Genomic DNA, 15,429 nt, shown 5'->3' on the forward strand with positions numbered 1-15,429 from the left:
GAAAAAACAAAAAAGTGTGTGGGGGGCGTTTTCTTATCCAGGAAACATGGCACAGCCTCATGTAATATAGCTTTAATTTTGTGAATGAGCTAATAATTTGTCGTTTGTGAAGTAGCATTAAGTAAATGTCAGCTATAACATTTAGTGAAGTTCTGCCTTAGTGACAAATAACTTCAAAAATGGTAGGAAAAAGCCACTTCAGAGTGATTAAAATAATATAGTGATTAAAATAATACAGTATCAGACTGCATTTAAATTAAATTGAGTTACAAGAGTTGGTTCTGTTTTCCTTAACTAATCTGTCCTCAGGGAGAAACAAATCCCAGGACTGCCAGCACTGACAGAAACCTTCTCTTGGTTTCTCAAAAGCAGTAGTGTAATATTTGTTTGGCAACCATTCATTAAAAGCTCATCTAGAAATTAAATTCCCAAACTGCTTCCCTGCCTTTTGCTAGCTCCTTGTGGCTATGATAAATAACCAGCTCAAAGTTTTCAGCACTAAAAAGGTTCTGGAGAACACCAGCAGTACTACATGAAGTAGTAAAATGTACCAAGCAACACAGAAATGTAACAAAGAAAATGTCATGGCATTACAGCTAGAAACAGCACAGCCAAAGTCCACAAAACAGCAAGAAAATGGAAGACTTTTCTTCTCTGCAAAGGCAAGTAAAGAGTCTAAAAACAGAAGCACCGTTTTTCTTATTGTTGTAGAATAAGAGCCCCTATGGCTTTCTTTTATCTCCTATAACCGCCTGAGACTGAGCATAGTAATTGAGCTGGTAAACACTCACATAATCTCTGGATATTTTAATCACTTTTTCAGGAAATGCAGGCTATACTGAAGGTTTAATACTCACTGGGCAGTTTTCTTCTCACTGAGAGAGGATTCCAGAAAGAGTAAAACAATTGCAAAAGGAAAAGCAAAACTAAATGGAAATGTAGAAATGCTAATGAAGGAAAAAAGATTCCCTGCAAGTATGCAAATATCACAGAGAAAAAAAGGTAAAAATTAGAGCATTAGATGGTTTCAAAAATCACGAGAAAAGGTAAAACTAAATCAGCAGTTCAATAGCTGAAATAGAAATGCCTTAGAAGCTGTAGACCCATAGACAAATTTTATTGTGAATTTGCTGCTCATTCCTGTGAGGCAATTACTGGACAACATCTTCAGGATCGGTAAAAGAGAAAAAAGCAGTTTTTGCTTTTTCTAAAAGCCAGAAGAGAAAGGGCACAATATGAGAACCAATGGCCTGTGCAGAGCTCAGGAAAACCTGAGCAGAGTGGTGCAAATATTAAAACTGAGAAGTTTTATGGTATTGCACAACACCAGAGAGCTTGATTGCTGATCTGTATACTGTGCTCTTGGCATTACATGTTTTATCCTTTGCTGGGAGAAGGTCTGGAAAAGTACAAAGACATCACACAAAACTAGTTTGGGCAGGATGCTAAAGAGCCCATGTTTAACTCCCTCCCCCATGTTTATTTTGTGCACATTCCCATTTCCTTGCTGGTAGACTTAGAAGTCATCTTTCTATAAGCTCTGGCTTAAGTTTGGTTATGTTCTCAGTATCAGAGAGTGGTGCACTATCAAATGTTTCTGTTGCAAAATTAGTAATTTGTTCCTTGATTGAGATACTACTGTCCATTCTCCAGAAAAGGCTGCAGCCTTGTTAATGGATGTTTGTGCAGAGAAAAAAAAAAAAAAAACAACCGAGCAAATTCACATCTGTCAAAGCATCACAGAACTGATTTTTGGCCTCAGTCAACTGAGTGTAAAGAATCTGATACAAACCCAACCAACTATAACAAAAGAACACAACTACAATTCTAGAAATTCAGTGAAATATTTCTGCATATTTGGTATGGTACAATCTTCCCTGCCACAAAGGAATATGACAATGACAGAAGATGGTGATGACTGCAGGAGCCATCACTGTAATTCAGGAGCCTCTGCCCTCTGAGGAACAAGCTGTGTGACATTTCTTTCTGCCATATTGCTGTGGTTTAACTCAGCTCCTAAACACCAGACAGGCACTTGCCTACTCCTCAGCCCACTCAGTGGGGCAGGGAGGAGAACCGGAGGGGTAAAGGTTAATTGGATGACAGAAAAGGGAAAGAAAATAATAACAAAAGAATTTAAATATACAAAACAATTGCATAGAATGCAGTTGCTCACCCCCAGTGACCTACAGCCAGCCAGTTCCTGAGCAGTGGCCCCTGGCCAGCTTCCACCACAGATTTATGTGTGAGGATGACTCCATGTGGTCTGGAATGTCCCTCAGATCAGCTGAGATCAGCTGTCCTGGCTGGCAGGCAATGTGAGAAGCTGACAGGGCCTCAAGGTAAGCACTGCTCAGCAGCAGCAGCCATCTGTTTGCAGCAAGATTGTCATCCCAAATCCCAAGGCAGTACTGGGAAGAAAATTAACTTTGTTGCAGCTGACACATATCAAATCAGCCATTTCCTGCTAGGAATTTGATCCCTGCTTTACAGATGCACCCAAACAGAGAAGAGGAGTGAACATACTCTTCTAGGTACCTTGGAGATGTTATAACAAATACAGTGAAGCTGAAATGCAAGTTACAATAGGAATATTCACAAAAACCCACAGAAAGCATATCTCCAGTGTCTCCAGGAGTGACCTTTCATTGGCTGCCTTCTCAGTGGATGTGGACTCAACAACAAAAAATCTAGAGATGTCCATGGCTAAGGGGTGCACTGAAAGGAGAGAAAGTTTGGATAAGCATAGATTTGCCAAATAAGACTGCAGGATTAAAAAGAAAAAAAAAGAATCAGTGGGTTTCTCAGAAGGAGCCAGCTCAAGCCAGCGGGGCTGCTGTGATGGGGAAACAGTGTGGGTTACAGTCAGTCTTTCTAGACACTCCAGGGTGAGGCTATTGCAGGATGAAGAGCTGTTGGAAAGACAAGACTCAGCAGGATTTTGTTCTGGTGGACTCCATCCATCTTGGAACAGCAGTCCCCCAGTGTAGTGTGAGCTAGTTTTTGCTTCCTCCCAATAAACAGGTAGGCAAAAATATAGAAAGCATCTCTTCATCTCCCATATTCTAAAACCTGCAAAATTTCTTTCTCTTCTAGTACTTTAAACAGAAATATCTACAGATTTATTTTTTTAAGATCATAACAAGATATAGTTGAGGACATCTGATTACAATCACATGTTGAATTAAAATGTTAGATAATGATAAAAAAAAATCATACACTACTGTAGCTTAGTAGGTATTTGTTACATTATATATTTCATTACATTTCCAGAACAGAGGCGCTTGGTTTAAATATGGAGTTTGTCAAATCCAGCTTCTTTTCTGGTGCAAAGAACTGGATATTTCACTGAGCCATCAGGCTTTTGGTCTTGGTTGAAATGAGTATGAAATCTGTATTATTAAGAAACATATTCTAATGTAATGACTACAGTAATGCTGCCTTATTGCCATAAATAATAACCAGTCCTCCAAAAGAACACCTTTTCGAGTCTATATGAATAACATCCACCTGATAAGGAATAATGGACTTAGATTTTTCTAGTGAAGCTATCAGGACAGCCATAGCATGGCAAAGTGTTGGGAAGAACTTTCTCCTTTACTAATTCAAAATTCTTGTAGACAGCTCTTCCTCCAGGTTGCTGCCTGCAAATGGAGGTTTAATACTATTTAGCTGAAACCACAACAAAAGAAGGGTTGTAAATTGCACCCAAAGCTTATTTCAAAGTTGATTTCTTTTGTTTTAGGAGGGAAAGTTATTGACAATTTGCCAGCTTCCACAAGAAGTTCCTAACAGCTGCTCAAATTCAGAAACCATCATGAGCCCACTCTAAGTGCTGCTTTATCCTTGCCTGGCTTTAGGTGACAAATTATGGCTGGGAGAGGGGACCTGGGGGAGTTTACAGCAGCTGCCAGCCATGGTGGCCAGGGAGAAGCCTTGTCTGTCTCCCAGGGGAAGCTGAGGGTGTAACACACTGCGTTGCAGGTGTTTACAATTTTGGTGCAATTAGGGCCTGATCAGCTAGCAAAGGTTTTCACTTAGACAAGGGCTGGCTGGATTCTTGTCATGTTCTAGAGTTTTTTACACATAATTTTTGTAAGAAAACAACAAAATGGGATGTTGCAGAAGTCTCTGTGCCACAGATCATGGGATATCCACGTTCACTGGAAGAAAAGCTCTGTGTCCTACAAAACTGCTCCACCCTCAGATGACAACTTGCAGTTAATTGGAAAGGCAAAGTTCCAAGGTAATATTAAAGGCTAAATTAGTGATATTTTAAAGTCATTGATATGTCCTGAAAAACTCCTTGGGGAAGGGCTTTTTCCTCTTTTACTTTTCTTCTCTCAGAGAGCCATGGGAATATGGTGCTGTGAAGTAAATGAGATCAGCTGGTGTAACAGAATGAGAAGCTGTAGATCAGAATTAGAGATTTCTTGTATCAGACTTATTACTGTGTGGGCAGCTTCTTTCCTTGTTTTTTCCTGCCTCTCATTCAGCTCCATCCCTCTCTTTCAGCTATGTGGACTACAATGTTTTCTTCTTTTCTCCAAGTCAGCTTGAAATTTAAATGCTTGAAAGCAGGTGTTGGTGTTTTCATCAAGATCAGGTTTTACTGAGCAGTTCTGGAGGCTTAAAATGTAAGGAAGGCAAACGGGGAATTCATAGCTTCAATCCTCTCTGGGTGAGAGGCTTTGTTCAACCCACTGCTTTGGATTTATGCACCTCAGTTTTATACTAACTAGGAAGAAAAGTTTTATTTTTATGGGTTTTTCCCTCTATGGAGGCAAGTAAAAAGTCCAAAGATGGATTAAGAGCAAAAAACTATGAATTTTTTTCTCCTACTGTAGGGCGAGGACCCCTAGGTTTCTTTGCTCCCCTTTAGTTGCCTGCGACTGAGTACAATAGCTATTAGACTCGTAATCTATGGTTATTTTAATTAACTTTTTCAGGAACTTGAGGCTATACTGGGGGTCTAATATTCACAAGGCAGTGTGTCTTGCTGAGAGAGGATTCCAGGAAGACAGAGGATAAAGCAGTTGCAAAAGGAAAAGTTGAACTAAATGAAAATTTAGAAATGCTAATCAAGGAAAAAAGATTCCCTGCAAGTACACAAATATCATAAGAAAAACAAGGTAAAAATGATAGTTAGACAATGTTGATATTATAGTTTAAAAATCATGACAAACAGTAACAATCAGCAATTCAGTGGCTGAAAATTATAGTAAAATATATAGTAAAAGACATAAATATAATAAAATATATATAGTAAAAATATATGGTAAAGTATATAGTAAATATAAAAAAATATAGTAAATATATAGTAAAGAATATATATAGTAAAAAATAGTAAAATATATAGTAAAATAAATAATATAATAAAATGATAGATAATGTTGGTATTATAGTTTAGAAATCATGATTTATAGTTTAAAAATCATCATTTTCATGGCTGAAAATTATAGTAAAATAGATAGTAAAATGTATAAATAAAATAGATATAGTAAAGTATATAGTAAATATATAGTTAAAAATATACAGTCAAAAATATAGTAAATATATAGTAAAATATGTAGTAAATATATAGTAAAGAATATACAGTAAAAAATATATATAGTAAAATATATAAATATAATAAAATGATAGTTAGACAATGTTTGTATTATAGTTTAAAAAGCATGACAAAGGGTAACAATCAGCAATTCAATGGCCGAAATAGAAAATGCTGGAGAAACAGGGAATCCATAGATGTTGTTGTCCAAATGGTGTGCTTATGCTAGAAAGAAATAATCTTGGATTACTGTGTCCAGTGCACCACAGTTTGCTTGCTGGGAGCTGAAAGTTTTTGTTGAAGGGTGTGATTTCAGTCAGGTGCTGCAGAGTTCAGAATATCCTCAAGGAGCCTGTTTGGGCAGAATTGCTATCTGAGTACCAGAACATTTAGACTGTTTTTAGCCTGCCTATTTTACCTGCTGTAAATTCAGAAATTCAGCCTGTGTGAAAGTCAGAGGTAATGCTTCTTAATGTATGAAATAAATATGAAAGGAACATGAAGAGTGTGCTGGATTACAGTTGAGAATCACCTGTGTTAAACCCTGCCCCAAGGGAGAATTTGTGTGCACAAAGGGAACACCTCAAACAACAGACCAGCTTTCTTGTGAAGCTGTTGTCAGTTCTGTGAGGAATTGGACAATATCTTTAGGAACAGCAGAAAGAAATCTGCTTTTTCCACAAGCCAATGAAGAGGACACTGGGTGAGGAATGAGTTACAGGTGTTTATAATTTGTTTACAAGTAGGGTCTAATTAGATAGCAAAGCCCTTCTGTTGGAGAAGGGTTTGCTGGTTTCTGCCATGTTCTGAATTTTTTTAAAACATAATCTCAATTTAAAAAGTTCAGAAAGGAGATGTTGAAATAGTCCCCATGCCACGGACTCCAACAGAGGAAAGAGCTCTGGTGTCCTGCAAATGAGCTGCACCTTCAGGTGATGACGGGTTTGAATGAAGGCGCAAAAGGTAAAATTAAAAAAGAAGTCAGTTTTATGAAACAACAAGAAATTTTATTAAGATATTTTATTATGTGTCTCTGTAAGGAATAGACCAACAACCATATAAAAGCTTACAAAGATGGTTAACCTTCAACACTATAAATGTGTTAATGTGACAGAAGAAATTCACAATTTTGCATCTTTATTGACTTTTACAGAGTGAAGGGAGAGAATTCTCAACTATGACATGCCAATGACAATCTTTGACAGGAGACATTTACAATTGCTTTAAATCCTTTAACTTTTTGCTTTTTTGAGCAAGTCAATAACCCTGACTTGCAGAGTTAGGAGTGAAAAATACATTAGCACCATCATATTAATCTTTTATACTTCCCTAATTTTAGTGGTCTTGACCAGCAATGACAGGAAAGTAGAGAAGCACCTTTGACAACAAAATACAATCCAACAATAAAATTATGGTGACTACTGACATTAAGGTATTAAACTCTTAAGATAAACTGTACCTTTCACAGCTAATCAGTACAGACATAACAATTTTGTACCAAATGAATCCCTGGAATTGACCACTGGGTCCAATGCATTTTGATTGAATTGATTGGTTTTTGGTTTGACTCATCAGACACATCCCAGTTTCTGTCCATGTTGAGGTAGTTGAAACAGGGAGGTCGTTCTAGCTTTATGGACTGCATCTTGAAAAAAGGGTAAACTTTGGTACTGGGAGCAATCAGTGCTTTGTAAATTGGCTAACATTCAACTAATAGAACACAGTGTTGTTTTATTAAGTGTTGAAGTTTCATTATAGCACCACGGAGACATGTTTTGAAGATGGAATTCAGTAAAAAAAATAGAGCAAAAAAAAAGCATTTTTACTGTATTTTGTGTAATAGCAAAAAAAAACAAAACCAAAAACCCTTGGTATCAAATCGATTTTTCCCCCAGAAATTTTGTTAATAAATAACTGGGATACAGATGGGCACCTGTACTAGCTGACAAGGCTGAAACAAAGGAGCACAGTTGGAGTGTGAATCTGTTTGCTGGGGTTTCAGAAAAAGCAGGATCTTTGATTTATAAGAAGCAGACTGGGCCAATGTCCACGCCAAATTCCTGATCAGGACCACCAATATCTAATGGTGCAATGTCAACCACCGGCAACCTCATGGTCTTGCGCGTCCTGTATTCGAAAACTGTTTTACCCCACTCACCAGTGTGTTTCTGTGAAGTTAAACACAAAAGAAAATATTGTTAGAGACACGAGTGCTGGCCTACATGGCAGTCATCCCTCAGGTTATCAGATTTCAGATTTCCTATTTCTGCAATAACAAACCCTCTCAGCCTGTTGAAGACTGGTTGCCATCTCTGTGGAAATGACCCCAGGGGGGAGAACTCGTGGACAGTGTTAGAGTTGTCCATTTGTTACTGAAAAGGTTGCAGGTGCTGTCAGACCAGCACACTCAGGGATGTTCCTCCTCCCCTCCAGGACATTCTGCTGCAGGGAAGCAATGCTGGATCTGCAAAATTACTGTGTTTGCCCCTTCCCATAACCACAGCCCATGGCTTCAACCAGCTAGCCTTGTTTTAGAGTTGACAGGGGATGGATGAAAACTGGGTGGCTGTGACTTCTCTGACATTGACTCTAAAGGCGAGACCTGTAAAGCACAGATTTAAGTGGAAGTGCACCTCACTTCCTACAGTTGCTACAGGAATTGCTCTTCTGGTGTACAGAATCTAGGTTCCCTCTACTAGCTGTAGCTGTGTCCTTTCCTTACCCAGGCCATGAAAAGCTCTCTTCCTTTATTATGGGTCTAGTCATCTAGAGGGAATTATTTATTAACTACAGCACTAAATTCCTGTTTACTTACAGTGCAGCCATCTTCCAGAACAGCGTATGTGAATTTGCTGTTTCCTTCAGCCTTGATCTCACTTTCTGTAGAGCTCATGAGTTTCAGAGCTTTTTTAACATTCCCACTGTCGTGGTCCATGTAGGCAATGCTGTTCTTGCAGTAGTAGGTGATGTTCTGGGAGGCACGACTGGAGAGGATGCGCAGGAAGGCCAGCTGAACTTCGGAGACATCCTCTGGGAGCTCAGGATCTCCGTAGCTGAACTGCAGAGTACCAACATAGGCAGTGTGTTTGTTCAATAATGTCTAGGCTCAGTCCACATCAGGATTTTTTCACATACTAACTGTCTCATTCAGTTTAATTTAGAATTATCTTTTAGTGTGGTGTGTATGTTTTAGTTTGCACAGTCTGGGCTGCTAACTGTGCTCATTTCTCACCTGGAAGCCTCCATTCATAGACTCTCCAAACCAAACGTGTTTCTTTCCACTGTTTCCACTGGTCCACCAGTTTTTCCTTGGCACAGTCCTGGGGTTAGCATTGAGGCAGGTCTCACCAGTTTCCATATTGCAGTAGACTTTAATAGCATCCATCTTGCAGCCTTGGTTAGGATCAACCCAGTACTCTCCTAGAGATAAGGGAAAATATTAAGGGGTTTAATATATATGGAGAAGAACCTGACTGCATGATGACCTTATTTCTATGACAGATTTCTGAGCCAAATCAGGAAATGTAATAATTTTGACTGAAGAGATGCCAAAGAAAATAAGATGACACAAAAAGATACTGAGTTCATGTGAATTCTGTAAGGGGAATGAAATTTGGAATAAATTTAGAACTTGTAATGTTTTCCTTTTTCCCCTAATATGATTTAAACATATGTTCACTTCTAAGGACACAATGAGTGGAGTTGAAGTCAAATACATATTCTGTGTAAATGCATAGTTAATTATGTTTAAAATTGCTTTTATGTTTATCATCTTTTTCATGACATTTGTTTGAAAAAAAGTAAAATTTTTATGGAAGGTATCCACATTTAAATTCTCAATTTAGAAAAACCAAAAAACCAAAACAATGCCCAAGACCTGCTATCAGTGGTGAAAAAAAAAATCTAAACATACCACTCTTGAGCTCAGGATGGCAGAACTTCAGGTCTCGGCAGTTGCGAGCTGGATTCTTCCGTGACCCATCAGGACTAATGATGTTTTCAATCTGGTTGTTAATGGATTTCATTGAAGAGATGATGTCACCCAGATTGATATCATTCTCCTTGGGCTCATCTCGGTATTCATACCCATAGGAAACTGGACCTTTCTCACCAGCACCCAGGGCAGCTGCACCACCACCACAACATGGGCCAGGAGGTCCAGCAGGACCAGGAAGACCAGGCTGCCCTGGTGGACCCTGAAAAAATAGTGAACAGGTTAAAACTAAAAGTCTGTGTGGACCCTAGTCTTAAAGAAATGACAGTTCTTACACAGATATGTAGTTTACTTATTCATTAATTAAACAGATGTATAAACATCTGTTTAATAGATTTTCCAGGCCTTTATTTTCTTAAAATTGTATTTTTTCCCCCCTCATTTTGTCAAGTTTGACCACCTTTATGTCTGAGCTTTGAGAAGAAACCCTTTCCACTAAAATCCAGAGAATGACCATTTCTTGGCTTTAGCAGGTGACTGTGATAGTGACACCTTTGCAGCTCTGGCCTCTCTAGAGGAGTCTAAGAATCCCATTCCATGGCTTCCCAGACTCAAAGGGAAACTGAGATGAGGAGATTCCATTGTATGCAGAAAAGTCAGTGATCAGCTGAGACCAACACAGCACCCAGTGCATCAATAGTTACACCAAACTGCAAACGAGCTGCACGGCTTTGGATTTAGCCTAGATAACCTCCTGCCACAAATCTTGTCCATGAAATAGAGAGTTCCTGAGGGAGCTATTTAGAGTTGAACATCCTATGTTTCATGAATATTCCCAAAGATTTGCTTGTGTGAGTTTGCACCATTTACTTACGGCAGGGCCACTTTCGCCTCTGGTACCGCGGGGGCCGGGAGGACCAATTGGACCTGGATAGCCACTGGTACCATCTTTTCCAGGTGGCCCAGCTGGGCCTGGGGGACCCTAGAACAATGAAGAACACAAAACAGTTTATCAGATAATTCAGAAATACATTGTGAGGTATTTCAAATATTTCTGTATGATTTCTCAGGTGTTTTTTTCTTTCTTCAGCTGCTGTCTGTTAAGATGGCCATTAAAATTTATGTCTGTATCTATGTCTATTTTAACTAAAAACAGTCTGAATTTTACTTGCAATTAGGCTAAGTAAGGAGTTTTTCTTACCCTTGCACCTGAAGCTCCTGGACCTCCAATAGCACCTTGTGGACCCAGGGGACCCTAAAAAAAAAAGTCAGTCATAAACCTCCTGGTAATATCTTGCAACTACCAGCATGTGCCTTAAATAAAGACATTGAAAATGTCTTCAAGAATATACAGAACACATCCTTATAAAAAGGCTATGTCAGACATGAAAGGATGGTGGCCATTCTTTAATCAGAAAAAAATATTGAATGTTCTCTAATATGTTTTCATATAGAGATGTGCTATCCAAAATGCAAGAAAGCCAACTGACACCAATGAGCTTTGGATGAACCCTAATATTCATAAAAATACATAGCTATAGCCAAAGTGCTGCAGTTTTAATAATATTACCAGTAATGTTATTGAAATAATTTGATAAACATTCATGATTTCAAAAACATTTACAGATTTGTTTTGCGTGTGCAGTGCAAAGAACTAAGCCATTTATTTAAAAGTTATCTATCATCAAATGAGAATTTATCTTTTTTTTTCTTCATATTATATGTTAGACCCCATGTTCTATTGTCTTGTTGAATAGGTTGGTACTGGTGCTATCTTTGGTATGTTAATTGAGTGAGCTTTGGTTTCTTGATTCTCACTTGTATCATGGAGGGTATTCATACATTTTTTTAGAATAAATCCCTTCTTAAATCTTTCCTGGTCATAAAAATCTATGGCATCCCTTTCTATTCTTGCCCTTCAATTCTCTTAGCTATGTTCAAATGTTAATTCATGTTTTAGGGTAAGAAAGGGATAGAAAGAGTCTGAAATTCAGTAGTTTACAATTTCTTGCCCATTTTGCCCCAGTATAAAAGATACATGGCAGAAGAGAGGTATTTGGACTCTGAGTAGTTTTAGTTGTCTATCTAGAATACATTTCTAACAGACATAGGCATTCCAACCCCTACTTCTTTCTTTCCTAATTAAATGAGGAATAGCCTGCTTATATGATAAATGAATATATAAGAAGTTTTTATTGAAAAGGTTGTAGTAAACCCATCTTCACTTCCTAACAGCTTCTTCCAGTTCTTTAGTTATGCTTATGTCAGGTTGATTCAGGGAATCTGGATTTTGAAACATCTGACAATCAAATTTACATACATTCCCATCAAATTAGCTAAGGTTAATTAGGTATCTTGGGCCTGAACACCAAAACTGAGATCAGCTGTAATTCCCAATCCAATGCAAAATACTCACAGGAGGACCAGGGAGACCGGGGGTACCAGGAAACCCTCTGTGACCCTTTATGCCAGTGCTGCCTCGTTCACCAGGTTCACCCTTATCACCACGAGGACCTTGAGGACCCTGTAAGTGTAGATTTGCAATAAAAGGAAGATAGGAGGAGATAAGAGCATTGCCCATATAACAGGAAAAAGCGAATGGATGACATCACAAATACTTTAGATATGACTTACAGCGGGACCACGAGCACCAGCAGGACCAGTAGAGCCAGGAGGGCCAGGTGGACCCTGTGACATGGTAAGAATGAGAAGGTGTGAATCACTTGGAACTGCCGAGCCCACCTCTTTATTTCCAGATAAGCTGTATGTTCAAAGCCAGCAGGCGTTGGGAAGCAAGGGGAAGCTCCACACACACTAGAATCAGCAAGAATCCTGGCCAGGCCATTTTTGTACCAATGTCAGCCTTTCTCAGCTGCCTGTAGGCACTGATCAGTACACAGGCACTACAGCCTTTCTTCCCTCTCTCAGTGAGGTGCTCACTGTGCTGGTGTCAGCACTCCTGAGAAATAACTTGAGGGCTTCCAAAGTTACTCCCTTAGTTTAAATAAATAACACATTGCTTGTGCTGCATGAGCACCAGATGGGATGGAAATTAGGACAGGGCCTGGTGGGATGATGTGCTTTTTGGCATTCTATGGAGTACATTAATTTTGGGCTTAATTTCTTCAAGTTGTCAGAACATAAACTCTGAGATGTCTTTCCCCTGGATATTCTTGTAGAACCAGTCCTTGATAACAAGAAACTCTGACAGCAACAAACTCTTTAAAACTTCCTCTTTATTCCTGCATGAAATGGACTTTGCCTAGGAAGGGTATGTAAGTAAGCAGTAACCCATTTACTTTGGTCTTACCTGAAATCCTCTTTCACCAGATTTTCCAGGTGCACCAGCATTACCTGCAGGTCCAGGGTGGCCAGGGGGTCCTGGAGGGCCAGGAGAGCCATTGTCACCACGGTCACCCTGCAGATAGTAAGGGGTAATAAATACCATGTTTTATAGAACTCAATATAAGGAGTATATTCAGTGGAGCACAGGAGGTTCAAGGATCAAATTACATAGCATATAGATTACATATATTGCCATGTAGTTCATGTTTCATTTGGTGGGCAGTCTAAGGATACTGGGGATTTCTTACTTTGCCTCCTGGGGATCCGTCACGTCCAGGCAAGCCATCAGAGCCAGGGTTACCCTGCAAAACAGAGTGGCACAGTTTGTTCATAAACTTCACAGACAGTAGACAGCTTGTTTCCCAGTGAGCTTGAACAATTCTCATCAAAGAAAGAGTTTTCAAGGGAGAAGAGCTCCTGGAGGTGGAGTGGCTCCTAAAAGACCTGTGAGACCTGCATTATTTTGTAGGCAGTGCAGTTCCAAGCAAGACAGATGATGTCTGCAGGCAGAGAAGGGGACGGCAGGGACAGGAAGCCACACCTTACAGGAGGGCAGAATCTGCCAGGCCCCTGCATTGTGAACCTTAAAGCATATTTGCTCCCAGAAGCTCCCATTTGTAACTCACAAGCTGGCAGGGAAATCCCATCCACTCACATCTCTGCCAGGCTCTCCGGGTAAGCCTCTTTGTCCAATAGGACCTTGGGGACCAGGAGCACCGCGTTCTCCTGGGATACCGTTGGTGCCTGGTTTACCGTCTTCACCCTGAACAAAAAAGGAAGGGATTCCATTGCAGAGAATGTTCTCAGGAGATACCAGGGTATTTTACATCTTATTAACTATGCAGGGATTTTGGAGACCTAATGAAGTGATGGGCCAATGTGGCTTTCCTGGTTGTGAATACACAAAACAAGAGATAAAAACTTGGCCAAACTTGTTTCTTTTCATTGCTGGTAATATTCATGCAAGGCCATTGAATGTTCCTCATTAACTGACAACTAAGAAATAATAAACAGGTGTGTCTCTTATGTGCCCAAAAACAGTGGCCAAAGCTGTTAACCAAAAAATGCTGGTCTATCGCTACATAAGTGATAAAATACAAACCAAGCCTCACCTCACCTTTTCTGAAGGGAGGTGAGGGTACTTTTCTGTTTGGGTCATAGTATCTAAGCAAGAAACATATTGAGAATTAAGCAAGGATAAACAATAAGTGGTAAGTGAGACTATGACTTGGATCTTGTACCCAGGAGAGGTCACAGCTTCCTTCTCCTCATGACCCTCCCAAAGTGTGTGAAGTGGGTAATATACTCCTAGATACATGCTATATGTAATATAATCTGAAAGACAACCTTACATCCCACAGCAGCTGGATACCAGACATTTTAAAGCCTGATCTTCTGCGTGTAAACACAAATAACTGTAAATTCTCTCATCTCTGGACTAGAAAGCCTTAAACCCCCCAACACCCCCAACACATGCCTTACTTTTTGTGTCTCTAAGCTATTTTTAGCACTTTTTGCCTCTCTAGGCTAATTTTAGCAGCTGGGTTTAGGGGTTGTGTTAGGGTTGAGTCTGTAGGTGCAGTGAAGGGCTCTCACCTTGGCCCCTGCCATCCCGGGTGGGCCGCTGGGGCCACGCAGGCCCGGCAGACCCGTGTTCCCCCGGCCGCCAACGATGCCTTGAGGACCTGGCTCACCTGGAGCCCCCTGTTTGAGAAAAGGTCACTGAAGTCAGTGGGAGCATCTTCAACAGTCCATAGGTGTCTGCTTGTTCCAGACAGACATAATCCCTGTCTCCTGGTGGAACAGTCCCTGGCTGAAGGGACACTTACCCTTTCTCCTCGGGCTCCTGGGGGCCCTTTTTCTCCTGGTGCGCCGGGCTCACCTCTGATTCCAGCAGGTCCTGGACCTCCAGGAGCACCAGAACTACCGGGGGGTCCAGGAGGCCCATCCTTGCCTGCAGGCCCTGCATTACCAGGGGGACCTGGACTACCCTGTAAGGAGTTTTAAGAAGGAAAGCGTGAGCTGCACACATGCACTGGCATTGGTCTCATGAAAGCCAGCGAGACCTGAGTCATTGCCTGCAGGCAGATTTGGGGTCCAGCCCTGTGCACCCAGATCTGATCTGGTGTTGTAAGAGAATCCTTTCATGTAGCACTTTCACAGCTGGCATTTGTTATCCCTGCTGTCTGGACACACACCTGCACATTTTGGATGCCCAGTGCCTGTAATGCATCCAACACAGGGTACACATTCCTTACTCATGGCTCTACTACAGAAACTGGAAATAGGCTGCAGGCCCTTCTGCTTTCTTGAATCACTCCTGCCATATGCCTTTAATACGGTGTCTTGGACATGTGCAGAGTGAAATGTCTTCCATTATAGTCTTAGCTGAGCCAATGAATGGAAAGAATTGCATTGACTCTAATGGTACCTTAATTAAAATCCTACTTTCTATTCCATACCATAAGGAGGGTAAACTCTTTTTTGCAGATTTTTTTCCTGAAGTGCAACCATCATATTCAGAATGTTTTTGCATAATATATTAATACATGTCTAAATGTATCCACAAAGTAAGACTAAAAGAAAAGGGGGATAAACCAAC

At 40.2% G+C, this 15,429-nt stretch overlaps 1 protein-coding gene across 4 annotated transcripts in view; it reads right to left on the bottom strand.

Moving 5' to 3' along the window:
* Positions 1 to 6,533: 6,533 nt before the first annotated feature.
* Positions 6,534 to 15,429, bottom strand: part of COL3A1 (collagen type III alpha 1 chain) — a 49,172-nt gene continuing 40,276 nt past the window's right edge. For all 4 annotated transcript variants that reach the window (XM_031059072.1, XM_031059076.1, XM_031059074.1 and 1 more), the window contains 13 exons: positions 14,657 to 14,818; positions 14,424 to 14,531; positions 13,483 to 13,590; positions 13,076 to 13,129; positions 12,793 to 12,900; positions 12,117 to 12,170; positions 11,899 to 12,006; positions 10,684 to 10,737; positions 10,357 to 10,464; positions 9,462 to 9,744; positions 8,781 to 8,968; positions 8,364 to 8,606; positions 6,534 to 7,716 (listed from right to left, as the gene is read on the bottom strand). In XM_031059072.1, coding sequence (XP_030914932.1) covers positions 7,570 to 7,716; positions 8,364 to 8,606; positions 8,781 to 8,968; positions 9,462 to 9,744; positions 10,357 to 10,464; positions 10,684 to 10,737; positions 11,899 to 12,006; positions 12,117 to 12,170; positions 12,793 to 12,900; positions 13,076 to 13,129; positions 13,483 to 13,590; positions 14,424 to 14,531; positions 14,657 to 14,818 — 1,725 coding nt within the window. In that variant the 3' untranslated portion in view covers positions 6,534 to 7,569. The remainder of the gene's footprint in view (positions 7,717 to 8,363; positions 8,607 to 8,780; positions 8,969 to 9,461; positions 9,745 to 10,356; positions 10,465 to 10,683; positions 10,738 to 11,898; positions 12,007 to 12,116; positions 12,171 to 12,792; positions 12,901 to 13,075; positions 13,130 to 13,482; positions 13,591 to 14,423; positions 14,532 to 14,656; positions 14,819 to 15,429) is intronic.

The sequence above is a fragment of the Geospiza fortis genome, unplaced genomic scaffold (genome assembly GCF_000277835.1).
Source record: "Geospiza fortis unplaced genomic scaffold, GeoFor_1.0 scaffold112, whole genome shotgun sequence".
In the NCBI taxonomy this organism is placed as follows: domain Eukaryota; kingdom Metazoa; phylum Chordata; class Aves; order Passeriformes; family Thraupidae; genus Geospiza; species Geospiza fortis.